This window comes from Embiotoca jacksoni, unplaced genomic scaffold (genome assembly GCF_022577435.1).
Source record: "Embiotoca jacksoni isolate LCO1_2020_lvr unplaced genomic scaffold, fEmbJac1.0.p SCAF_30, whole genome shotgun sequence".
Lineage (NCBI taxonomy): Eukaryota > Metazoa > Chordata > Actinopteri > Embiotocidae > Embiotoca > Embiotoca jacksoni.
Window position 1 is genome coordinate 2,220,052 of NW_027185382.1, and position 13,427 is coordinate 2,233,478.

The 13,427-nt window shown below is 43.1% G+C and overlaps 1 protein-coding gene across 10 annotated transcripts in view; it reads left to right on the top strand.

Annotated features, from left to right (window-relative positions):
- Positions 1 to 13,427, top strand: part of LOC138207213 (microtubule-associated protein 2-like) — a 52,925-nt gene that overhangs the window by 30,172 nt on the left and 9,326 nt on the right. For 5 of the 10 annotated variants that reach the window (XM_069164295.1, XM_069164294.1, XM_069164301.1 and 2 more), the window contains 6 exons: positions 5,172 to 5,339; positions 6,364 to 6,438; positions 8,709 to 11,393; positions 11,596 to 11,796; positions 11,989 to 12,126; positions 12,916 to 12,971. In XM_069164295.1, coding sequence (XP_069020396.1) covers positions 5,222 to 5,339; positions 6,364 to 6,438; positions 8,709 to 11,393; positions 11,596 to 11,796; positions 11,989 to 12,126; positions 12,916 to 12,971 — 3,273 coding nt within the window. In that variant the 5' untranslated portion in view covers positions 5,172 to 5,221. Of the gene's footprint in view, positions 1 to 5,171; positions 5,340 to 6,363; positions 6,439 to 7,335; positions 7,558 to 8,708; positions 11,394 to 11,595; positions 11,797 to 11,988; positions 12,127 to 12,915; positions 12,972 to 13,427 lie in introns of all 10 variants that reach the window. The other 5 variants (XM_069164299.1, XM_069164300.1, XM_069164298.1 and 2 more) reach the window with 5 other exon arrangements.

The following is a 13,427-nucleotide window of genomic DNA, read 5'->3' on the forward strand; positions in this document are numbered from 1 at the left end:
GAAAACATTTTTACACCACAGTTGAATCCACCAATCCAGTCAGCCTTCCGGTTCGTAGATTCATGGTCAGATCTGGACTGAGATCAAAGATGAGGGAGAAGAAGCAGAGACTGAAACTTGGATCCCTCGAAGCACTTATTTGATAGGAATGTTGATACACACTCAGTTTATGGACTAAACACACATGAAAAGGACAAACAGGGACTAAAAAAGCAAAGCAAAATAGGGCTGAGAGAATTTTATTTATTATTTCATCCATAGAAAAAATGAACCTACCAGCTATTTTAAAAAACAGTCTACTACTTCAATCATTTATCAAGAAAAAAGTAATGAAAATGCTGCAACTTGTCAGGTTTCAGCTTATTAAATTGAGTTTTTGGGCTTTATGCTGCAACAAAACGAGGCATTTCAGATTAATCTCCACCTGTTTGACATGGATGGAGATTAACTTTTATTCACATATTTTATCTAACTTCCACCAGGCTTGAGTTCTGCGAGTAATATTAATACCATGTAAGACACTCTCCCACACACTGTGATTCAGTCGTGGTATAATCTCAGTGCACTCATACCGCTGTTATTACGGCACTTAATAGGCAAGGAGTGTAGTCAGTTCGCTGCTTCTCTCGTACATGGGTGTGCGTTTGCGCGTGCCTTGCCCGTCATGCTGGTGTTCACCATTTACATAGTTCATTCACACTTCACCGACAGCGCTCATTATGCTTCAATCCCCCACAAGTCTTGCTGAGTCAATGCAACATAATCCGCTCAACTGATGCTGCTACACGGGAGGAGGAAGCCACTGGTTTCTGGGTTGATTACAGGTCACTGCAACCTTCGCTGTCCTACTGGCCTCCTCAGGGCTGCTTTTTCAGCCATTGCAAAGTCCCACTCAATGACTGTTTGTAATAGTAACTCCATTCTGAATATGAGTCAGTGCTTCTTAAAGCCTTTAACAACAAACAGTCTTTTAACCGGCTATTTTTAATGCATGCACCTTCTTAAATCATATACGGTAATGTGCATTTAGTTTGAGTTTTCCAGGAAATTCTCCTGCAGTTAATTTGTTAGTATTTTATAAATATATTTATTATCGTTGGAGATAGTCTCACACTAATGCAAAATAATGCTAATTCACAACCTCTGACTGCTCACCAAATGTTGGTCAAAGTCTGAATAGTATAACAAATATTTATTGAAATGACAAAATTCAGCTTTACTCAGGAGACTTTGTGGAGGCAGAAAAAGTGGTCAGAGATAAACGGATACTATTAATCATCCCATGAATGACTGTGGTGTCGAAAATCATACTTTAAAATTAGATGCTGATCCAAGCTGCAAACACACAGGTTCTCAAACACGCAGGCAGACACACACTCGGCCGCTCACATGGGATTAAGGCCAGGTTGGCCTACTGAGACAGGCTGCCAGGGATTCCATCCTCCCTCCTAAATGGATAGTGACATTCCGATGTGAGTGGCGCTCCATGGAGGCGTGATGGGTGACCCAGATTGGGGTGCGGTTGGTCGGGGGGGGGAGTTGAGGTCGGATTAGGGCCGGGGTGGGGCGAAGTCGGTAGAAAAGAGGGATGCTGAGAAGGTAGAGCAGAGGGTTGAGAAGACGGCGGGGAAAGACAAAAGAAAGAGGGAGAGAAGAAAAGGAGGACCACTCGAGTTCGATGAGCCTCATGCAGGCCGCCACACCTTCTCTTCTGTAAGAGATCGCGCTGGCATGTCTGATTGAAGACATCACTACCGAGATGTGAGGGGGTTTGACAAGCCTTTTTTGACTCCCAGTGCTGTTGATTTAGCCCTTTCAAGTTGAGGACACTGATGGTTCATATGCTGAGCAGTTGTTGGCTTCTATCCTTTCTGGAAGTATAATAGTCAAACATTATGTATTGCTTTTCGAGAGAGACTAAATGCAGCTTCCATGTGAAGAGTCAGCGTGGTTAAGGTTGGTTTTACAGCTCTGAATGGCACCAGAGATCAGTTCTTGTCTACTGGTGGTTGCCATAGTTTTCCTGCTCACAAAAGCAGTATTTTCTTGAACTTTGTCAGCTAGCAGCAAAGCAAACTGCAGACTAACCCTACAGAGTGTTTTGGAAAATGATGTTGTCTCTCCAGAGAGAGGGATTGCCGTGGGAAGAATGAAAAAGAAAAACATTATTAAGGTTTTTATAAGTGCCTAGATATGTCTTATTAATCTTGTAGTTTTTGGTGTTGTTATGTTTGTAAAGATGCCCATTAAACATGCAGGCATTTTCTTCTTAACACAGTTAACACAGTCAGATTGGTAAAATGCTAAAAGGGAGTGATGAGAGAGGGCAGTGTCGGATCACGTTAACCACACGGGGATGACGGTGTGCCTGGAGAGCAGGTCTGGAGAGTGTGAAAACCCAAACATCAGGGGAAAAATAAACCATTTGGCACTAGAGTATAAATCAAGTGGATTACCAGTTTGAGGATTAAAATTCTGAATTTCATTCCATTCACTTCACAAGAATATATATATATATGATTTTGTGCTCTGGATTAGTACATAAGCGTCATCACCACTTTCTTCCAGATAAAGACAATAGCAAAAATGATAAAGCCATAGTTGTAGCTGTAAACTGCAGTTAAATGGCTTAAAAAGTATTACAAAATTGTGAGTTAGCGAAACGTAATGTTAGACGCAGTTGAAATTGCTAAAAATTGATGGATAACTGTTCAAAGAAGTTAAAATTTAAAAGTTCAAAAAGTTTAAATAGCTAAAGGCTAAATCTGCCCCCAAAACAGGACAGCGTCCAAACGACATCCAATTCAAAGTCGGTTCAAATGAATAACTTGACAGCTGGTGTTGATGAAAGTGTACATGAGTCCATGTGACGGGGCTCTGGGCTCTCAGCGGAGCGGTCGTAACCCCGTGCATTACCACCAGTGAGTATAAGAATGCAACCCTCTGGTCGTAGATGTTTGTCTATAAACTGTTTAATATACCAAAGCTCACTGCAACTTTTAAACTCATTGCATGATCTAACAGCACTTCTCACAGCTTTATACACAAGGTTCATAGGTTCACTTACCACCAGTCTTAGCAGTTTTCTTTCAGACACTTCATATTAAGAAGTCAGTGGTTCTTAGTATTCTACTGTGTGCTGGTAGGGGAGGCAGTAACTATAACTCAGCCTGCAAATAATACAAGAGTTATATAGACCTGGATCTCTCTGCATGCATTTGAATTAATAAGCGAAGAGTGCTCTGCTTGTGCCTTTTTATCAAATAAAAGCTCGGAGGATTTATGTAAGCAGCCGGTGTTGATGACATTCTTCGCAGGGACAATGTGTGAATGCCAAGTGTGGCATAATATTGCCAAAACAGCCGCTGAAAGCAGGTCAATGCAATTCAAAACCATCATCAGCACAATGTGGCTGTCAACGCACCAGTTTTCTTCCTTAGCAACAGCTGGGACCAGACTTGCCTCTGACGGAGCCCTGGGCTCAGATTTTCTGTCTCAGACAGTTTGGCCCAGAATCTTTGAGTGTCAGTAGGTCTTTCTTCTTCTCCTCCTCCTCCTCCCTCTTCTCATCTTCATCCTTTTTTCGCTCCTCTCTCTCTCTCCTCTGATCCTCACACTGCAGCAGACATTAGCCCCAATCACTGTGAGCCTGTCGTCATGCAGCGCTGCAGGGAAGGAGAGGAGACAGACGAAGGAGGGAAGAGGAATAGGCTGATAGAAAGAGACAAATGAGAAAATGTGATTCTATTTTACATGTTAGCGGGGTGAAAATGGTCTTGCAATAGTTTGACATTTTCTGAAATAGATTTATTTGCTGTTGATATTTTTATACTTTACATTTTTACACATTTATATAGTGGGAGTCTTGCTGCCTTCTCCTGTTTTTATGCAAAGCTAAGCTATCTAGCAGCTGGTTCTCGCCAATTACTTTGTGTATAGGCATGAAAGTTGTATTCATTTTCCCATCTATCTAACTTTAGGCAAGGGAACAAGTAAAAAAGAGGTGCAGAAAGACAGTGGATGAAGAATAAAATGAAGATAGACTTGAAAATGAGATGGAAAGGAAAAGAAGATATTATAAAAAGAAGCTTACGTTAAGATCAGAGTTGGGGCTTAGGGGGTTATAACAGAAATGGCTCATAAGAGGGAGATGAGGAAAGAGGGAGAACAATTTGTTATGATGAAATTAGCTGCAGCTGCTTGATGATAATGATCGCACTCAGCGAGGCTGCCGGGCACAGCGGGCCCCCCCCCCCCGCTAATCTTGTTTAAAAAGCAACATTATGTGTTTCCTCTGAAGGGAAAAATGCTGCCTTGATGAGGCTACATGCTTGATTAGAATGTTAGATACTTTAGTGGCGCATACTTGGATGAGACAAACCATTTTGTGAATATAATTGGTTGGAAAGAGCTTGTTGCAGTGCAGTGGGAGCTCAGAGCCACCGCTGTCTGTCATGTTCTGCACTTGTATGTCAAGATGTGTGTGTGTGTGTGTGTGTGTGTGTGTGTGTGTGTGTGTGTGTGTGATAGAGCACTTTTTTTTTTGTTGTTGTTTGAATGGGGCAAGCCTGCCATATCCATCTGCTGGACCCCCACAAGACCTTTTCTGGTTGCCACGGAAACAACCTCCTTACCGGTGCTGAGGGGATTTGAAGGGTGTGTTCACTATGGGTTTTTTCTCTGCTGTCTGCAGCATTGTCTCATGTATTTTGGAACTGAAAATATGTTTCTTGTCAGATGCTTTTTATTCATTACCAGCCTTTGTTCATTGTGTGTTTTGAGTTGATGGTTTTCCATTTGGTTCGTATTTTATTCCAAAGAATCCTCCATTATGTGTGTTTATACAGCAGTTGGTGGTGTCATATGCTCATGCACTGTTAAAGTAAAAAACGATGAATAATAACCAATGAGATACAGATATTTTATTGGCCTTTCCCTTCCTGTCTCAGCACGTGGCTGCTGAGACAAAGACCCTTTGGCTGAGCCGGTAGAGGAAAAACGTGGCACAGTATTCCCTCTGCTGGCTGATTTCATTCACTGCACCATGCAGGGTGCATCACAAGATTAGATCCTTCACAGGACTCTCTCTTTTTGCTGAATATTTTCACTCATCTCCTTGTTTTTTTTATCATCTCTTCTGCTTCTCATATGTTCCCCCGTTCCTGCACCAGACACTACAAGTGACCCGTCCCCTCCCTGGTTTCCCAGCAGGCAGGCAGGCATGGCAGACGGTCGGCAGCCAGACGAGCACTGGGCCTCCAACGGCCAGGAGAACGGCTACTCTGCCTACAGGGAGAATGGATACCACGGTGGGGCAGCTGCACATCCTGGAACCACTGGTAGGCACTATATGTATCTGCGAGCATGTGCATACAGCTCAGTGTCAATGACATTGATTGGACTGCCTCCACAACACCGACAGATGGGTCTACAGCTGTAGGTATTGTGATTGGCTCCGTGGTGCCGGTGCAAGAACAATCAATCCCCTAAAGGCACTTGAACCGATCAAACTGTTTCACATTTGTATGAGTAAACAATCTGCTGGAGCTGTGTTAACAAAGCCAGAGGGACATTGGCAGGGTCCTTAAAGACACAGGCATGGGTCTCTGGTGGGGAGACAACTCAAATGTGTAGACGGGGGGCTTCTGGACTTTTCAGGAAGTAGGCCAGAAAGCTCTAGGACTCCTGCTTGTTAATACCCTTTATATTTGACTCTGCTGTGAGTCAAACTTGAAGTATCAGGTGTTTCTCTTTGAAGCCATGAAGCTGTTTTTTAAAAAAAAAAGTTATATGGATGGTTGCCTCAGAAATATGCTTAGATGTTGTTCCTGGAAAGAAAGAGCATACAATATCTCTCATAAAAACACTCCAAGTAAATTATGATAATGTGGTTGTCCAAAAGTAATTAAATATTCCTAATGAAATAGAGCATCAAATTTAGATCATATTCTTTAGAAAAAGAGCAATTTTCTTACAATTAACATCTGCAAAATGATGGCCCCATGCTTCAAGGTATGACATGATGTATGTGTACATCTTTTTATGAATACTGAATGCAGGTTAGTTACTCAAATTTATTTATTTTTTTAAATATAAATGATTTTTGGCACTTCTTTACCATTTGAGGTAAGTTAGTGCTCTGTTTGCATCTATCTCCACTGGACAGTAACTAACTAAATCCTAAAGGAGCATGAGATCAATGCTTTACGTCCACAAACACACAAAACCTGCACATTTCTGAATTCAAAGGGACACGACACGCAGAGATAAGGTCGGCCGAGTTTTTCATTTCCTTCCTCCCATCCACGTCTTGTCTTCCCGGTGTGTCTCTCTTTCTCTCTCTCTCTCTCTCTCCCTTCACAGTGGATGACTCAGCCAATTTGCCTCCCTCCCCTCCCCCCTCTCCATCCGCTGAGCAGATCGGGCCAGTGGCACAAGGTACACACACGTAAAAACTCACTCGAGACCATCCTGGATGACAGTGTGAATGGTGGTGAGAGTACATGTCTCTAGAAGAAGACACCAAACACGCACTGTCTTGAGGATTTCAAGAGATCGATGCAAGAGATGCCGCAGCTATTTCTACTCCTTCTCCTGCCCCCTTAGTGTTTAATTCTCTTTGCATGCCCGCTGATTGTCAGATAACCTTTAAAGAGTCTGCAGCATGTGTCACACTCTGATTTATTTTACCAATATTACATCAGTATTAGTTTTCTAACACATAACAGTATATTAGTAGAGTCCTGGATAAAAGGACTGGGCAACGCCAACGATCATCCTCCCCTCATGCATTAGTACATATCCTGCCACTGGAGCCCTTCATTTCACTAGTCTGCTTTACCCTCTGTGCACTTCCTCTGTTGTTCCTTCGCTCATTCTGAGTATTGATTTTCTCCAGGAGTAAATCACAGATTGACTTTCAGCTCTTTACTCACAGAGAACACTGTTTCCTAATTGTTTTTCTTTTAGCATGTGGCATGCAATCACCAAAGTGTAGAGTGATATAGGCCCACTGCATGTTTTAGGGTTAATGTCATAAACACAACAAATGCTAAGACATTCCCTTTTACAAATTTCATACATGTTTTATTCAGGCTTAAAGTATATTGTCTAAGTATGTGTAGGAAGATGCTGCAACTACTTTTGTCTTTTATAAGCATAGCTAATTTTTTAACTGTCATTAAATATGTATTGATCTATACAGCCTAGGCTAGAATGGGTGTTGATTGCATCCCATGCATCTCCATCAGAGCTGAAAGTGTCTTGTAACCCATGTAAGTCCAGTTGTGTTGTCCTCCATGTCTCATCTGTGTGTCTTCCCTTCCCTGCCCAAAGATGCTAAAGTAGAGGTTGTCAGTCAACAGCAGGATGAGGAGGAGGCTCCAGAGGAGCCCAACATTTACCAGGAGGAAGTGGCATATGAGCAGTCAGGAGACTTGCTCTTAGAACAGACAGATTATTTAACAGAGCCCCAGGCTTTGGGCTGCCAGCAAGCCCAGACACCTGAGGCTCTCAATGGAGGAAGTCATCCAGGTGAACACAACCCGTCACAAAAAGGTGTGTGTGCATACAGTGTGTGTGTGTGTGTGTGTTCTGTATGTATGAGGGGACATCTGATTGAGTGAGTCTGCCATTACCTACTCTGCATGATCCTCTTGTGCTCGTTAACGGGTGCAAAAACTCTCTGCTCTTGAATATTAAATTGTAATGCAACTCGGGCTTTGCTGCCAAACTTCCTGCAGCTTTGTTGCTCTGAAATCCTTCAGCATCTGCTTCAGTACTTGAAGTTGCCATATGCAAAATGATGGCATTTTGAATTTGTGCTTTTTTTCATGCCAAACATAACCATTTGCTTTTCATCGGAGCGACATTAGAACATCTGATCAACCACAGTGTAGTTGATCATTTCTGCACTGTTGTATTGCCAGCTACATTGCAAATGTCTGAACTGTCAAGCATTGTAGATGTAAGTGTTGCTGGAATTAGTTGTGTTTATAATTTTATGTGGGTTTTGCTGGGAATTTGTGTGTGAAGAAGCCGTTTCTGAGAACATCCACTTGTATGGGTGCTTCACAAATCAGTCCTGAATGTATTTTGAGTCTGTTGTATATCACTTGCTTTAAGTTTCAGTGTTGTTTTCATTTCATCTCGAGGCAAAGGAGAATTGTGTTTTCCTATTGTTCCTAAAAAAAAACATACTTTGGAGATTAAAATTCATCCTCATTGGACATATATCATCCTATACCCTGAATATACCCCGAATAAATTCACTCACATATTTCAATTTAAGTAATCTAAAGATTCATTCATATCCACAATATGTCCATGCTTTCAGTAGAAACTGTAATAAGATCATTAACATCAAATAAAAGTATCTATTTTTTTTTCATCAGGTTGACCATATTTTGTCAATCCTTGTGTATTGCAATAGGAATTCAATATATTGGTGTACCATTCATTATCTAACATCATGCAACTCATTCCTTCATTCCAATTCTGCACGCTATCTTAGGTGCTGTGACCCTCCCCCCTGTGCTGTTGTAGCCTGCCACAAAATACACTGTGCTGTGTGTTTTGCTTGATGGAGAGTATCTGTGTGCAGAAGGCCTCGGCTTGACTGTATTGGCTAGCTTTTGTGGATGCTGCAAGCAAAGCTTTTGGCTAATATGACTCGGCACAAAGTTGTACAGTATCCTTCAAACTCACAGCCCAGCCAGAGGAGAGTATCAGTAAGGCACCTTGTGAGTCTGCTGGGGAAGAAGATGAACCTCGCGTGCCGTCGCTGCATGAGAAACAGGTGGTTGCTGAAGGAGGAGAACTCGCCTCGAATGAACCCCCCCCTTCCTCGGGGAAAGAGAAAGATGTCTCGGATACTTCCTCAACTGTTCAGGCTAATCAAGACCGAAAGGATGTAGCAGAAGAGGTCACTGAAAGCCGAATGCTCTCTGACACTGAAGCAAAAGGAGCCAAAGAACTTTCACTACCAGAAGACAAAGAGGGAGTTATCTTACCAAGTGAATTAGGAGCCCCTATGACTGCAAGTGAGGAAAAAACAGTGGCTTTAGAGGCGATAGATAAGGAGGGCCAAGATAGTGGTGGTGGCATTAGACTGCAAGAGACACCAGAGACCAACATACAGAAAGCCGACCACAGGCAAGAATCAGTGAAATCAGGTCCTGAAACTGGCACAGAGTTGAGAACCACATCAGATATTTTTGTAGAATGTGAGTCGCAATCAAAAACCTACTTTGAGACATCTTCAGAAAACAAAGAAGAGTCGCCACAAACCCAGAGCTATTATGAACTCAGCACAGCAGCAGAGTCAAAGTTAAGTGGAGAAAATGAAAGCTTAATGCAAAAAATCAAAGAACAACAGGAGGAAAAAATCAGGATAGCTACTGGTAAAATGTCCTTAGACCAAAGAAGTCTCTCCCTGAACATTACTGTTGGGTCTTCAGCGCAAGAGAAGTCAAGGACCTTGAGTTCAATCAGTGGAAGCTTTGATGAATCAGAGGTTTACCCTTCAACTCTATCTGTGGAAAGCCAAACACCTCAGTTTCCTCCAGCTGTCTCCATTTCCCCATCCACCACTGCATCACCTGAAGATATCCCCACCAAGGCAGAGGCAGCTTTACCCACTGATAAGCACACATCGAGTTTTGAACAGTCAAGAAGTCTCTCTGAGATGTTGGACCTGGCCGGATCCCTGCCTCGCCTGTCCTTAGAGAGGACAGAGACTGACTACATGAGACGGAAGTCAGTGCCTGCAAATGTGTCAGCCCTGGTGGGGAGTTCTTTAGCCCAGCTTGCCTTGGCAGATCAAACCTCGAGAGTGGTGGCAAGGGAAAGCCCGCTGGAGGAACTGGGCTACTGTGTCTTCAGTGAGTACTCGGGGCCAATGCCTTCTCCTGCTGATGTGCCCACTCCTGGGAACTCACCGCACCAGTGTTTCCCTTCTGTGGAGGGTGAAGTAGAGGAGGATCCTGAGGCTGTTCAGAAAGATAAGCAACAACAAGATCCTACAAATGTTACCCATGAGACCTCTCAAAAACCAGTGTTGGAAAAGAAAGATTCACCCGTAAAGACTTCCCTGATTCTTGAAAGAGCTGTGACGACTGGAGTAAAACCAGATCGCCTAAGAATCCCTTCAAAAGACAGACTGACTGAATTTCGTTTGGAGAGTGGCCGGCCTGGGGACTTAAAGATCCAAGCAATCCCTGAGGTTGACATTGAAAAAGACCCCTCAAGAGAAGCTTCTCCCATCCCACCAGATAATTCCTTTACTTTCCTTCTGACAGAAACGGGAAACAAAGCTCCCCCGACTCCCACCACCCCAAAGTCCCCACATGATATACCCTCAGAAACCCAAGTCACTGGAGAGAAGGCAAGTAAAGATGTCCTACCAGAGGTAAAAGCAGAGAACGATCCAGAGGTTGAGAAGATTAGTGATAAACAGCCGGAGCCAGACAAAGAAACGAAGGAAGAGTCTGTAGAAAGAAGTGATGAACCAGAAATGGCAAACAGAGAGACACCTTCAGCATCAGAAAACACGGAAGACGACGAGAACGTTCTAAGTGAGCATGGGATCCCTGCAAGAGCAGAAGGAATAGAAAAGCAAGAGACCTCGAACGCTGCTCAGGATTGTAGCACTGAAAAGTCCTTTGATGAGAAAAATGCACAAATCCAGTTACAGGAAGTGACTGTGCTCATATGCTCATCAAAGCCACAAATAACTTCCCCAGTCATCATCATACCTCAAGCACAAGTGGATGAAGAACCAGAGGAAGAGGATGATATTGAGATTGCTGAAGAGCCTCAAGAGATGATGGAAGAAACCGAAGAGCATCTGCAACCCAAGGCAGATCAAGGAGAGGAAAGTGCTGGGAAGGAAGAACAAAAGAGAGAGCAGGTGACGTTGATGGTCGGTGATCAAATATTTGAAGATGATCCCAAGTCTGGCGCCGAAGACTGGAGTCATAGTGCACAAAACAGTGATGATGGGGAGCCCGTGACGGATAGTTCGCACTTGTCTCCATGCTCTGACCATGACCTCCCAAAGGAAACAGAGGAGGGAGAAATGGGTGTGGATAAAGTAGAAGAGGACGTTCAGATAGATGAGGTGGAAGGGAAGAAGGAAGAGGACGAAGAGGTTGAGGAAGTCCAAGCAAAGGAAGAGGAAGTTGGTTCTGTTGAAATAGGTGATGAGAAAGAGAAGATGATGATGGAAGAAGAGGATGGGGGGAAAGAGAGGGTGGCGAAGGAGGATATTGAGATTGGTCAGGAAGTGGAAGAGACCTCTCTTGAGCTCTGCCAGACCAGTCAGCCACCTAACGATGAAACCTCCATGGACGTGTCCGTCCTAGATACAGACAGTGGCTGGATGGACTCACAAGGTACCCACAGCTTGTCAAATTTGTAAATAAATCACTTCAATGAATTGTTTAAGGCCTCTCATGTATATTTAACTTGCTTTTTACATCAAAAACTTGCTAGCACCAGAGAGTATGTTACTAGTAAATGTGTCTTTTGTAATGAGCCTGCTTCTAGCTAGTAAGTGTGGAGAATTAGACGTCTTTTGATCCTTCTCCACTGCAGATGATGACAAAAGTATCATGACTGAGCAAATCGAAGCCCTTCCTCAGACACAGAGTTCTACCAGTCCACCTGTGGTGGTGGACAGACCTGCTAAACGGGCCCCTGGCAGAGGAAGGGCCCACCCTGGCACCACTGATTGTAAAGTGTCCCGCAAAGTACCGAGCCATCATCCACCAAGAGATGAGATGAAGAAGAAAAAAGGTTTCAATTCTGTATTCAAGCTTAGCCTGAAACAAATCTTACAGTATGTGCAGTATTTTTGCAATGTTCGTTTGCATTTATAGTTTTTATATCGACTCACGAAACCTGATGTTGAACACAGATTTGTCTGCCTGAAGTACGTTTGACCAGGGTTTGCATTGTTGGTGTAATTCTGTCTCTCCTCTCTGCCAGTAGGCGTGAGGAGGGCTGACCTCAATAAAGTGTCAGCCCTCCAATGTCGTTCTCCATCTCGAAAGAGCGTAGCCAAAGTGGCGGCCAGACATCCTAGGCCTGCTCTGCTTCACGTCTCTGCTAGACGCAAGGTCACAGGTGAAGACTTTTCACCGAGAATCTGTGCCGTGGATAGAGAGAGAGAGTGCGGCAAAATTTTAAACCTAATGCAGTAGCTTTGTGAATCATTTTAAAATGCAGAATTCTTTTTGTAAAATCAATCGGTGCTGAAACAATGCAGGTTTTGGATTGTAGCTACAAACATACAATAAAAGGTACCAAAGACTGTGATGACTTTGCTCTCTCTCTATTGATGGCTCATTGAGGAATCAAGCAGGTGCAGTGTAGCTGGCAAACATCATGTGCTGCTGATCCATTTTTAAAAATATCATGTCTGGTCTTTTTTATGAGCTCGACTGCTGTGTCTTTTCTACTAATTTGTCAAAAATGGATTCTTTCGCCCAGCTTCGCTTCATATTCATGTTTTTTTTCTGCTCGGCTATAATTTACCGTGACTGACATGTAATAAGTGATGACCATTTTTCTTTTTCTTGAACCTTAAAGCCACTTGTGTATGTTTGCTGGAAAAGCCTGCATGTTGAAGGTTGTGTGTTTGGTCAAATGTGTGAAAAAGGTCTGTGAATGTGCAGTGAGAGTGATTACAATGTTGTGATGTGACGTATGGAGGGCGTTCCACTGATCTCTGTCACCTGAGCGTGTCTGGTTGTTTGAACACAGTACAGAAAACACTGTTTGCTCCTAATGATGGTTTCAAACTTGAGCACTGTTCTTTCAGGATATGGATTTGTATGTGCGTGTGTCACATTTGCAAATGTTTCCCCCTGCTGGTTTACATTGATCACTACAGCATGACTGTGTTTGTCCCAGGAATGGACCACCATCAGCCCCTCAGTGTGGCCCACCAGTCCAGGGAGAGACCCACCGTAAGTCCTGTCACTATGAACACACACAAACGCATTCAGGTCCACACTCATTAACGCTAGGAATTTCATTGTTCCCTGTGCTGTTGGTTGATTATCTCTTTAATAACAGTCACAGCAATGGCTTCATAATTTGGCAAAGTGTAGATAATTTGAAGTAGTAGTGTATTGTTTCAAACAATTGTCACGTTTGTCTCTGTGTATTCCATCACGCGGCCTGTTTGCATGACAGTCTCAATATTTTCTTTATTGTCTGCATCTGTGTTTTTATTTTTATTTCTGTCTCCGTGTGTAATCATTTTGTCTTGCATGCCTGCCTCTGTCCTTACATCAGTCTCGACAGAGAAAATCTGTGAGTATAGAAATAATCAATTACAGTGAGCAGTTATTTCTACATTTTACCAATTAAAAAAAACACTCATGATGTGCAGAACAGAGACAAAAAGGCTCACCCAAAGG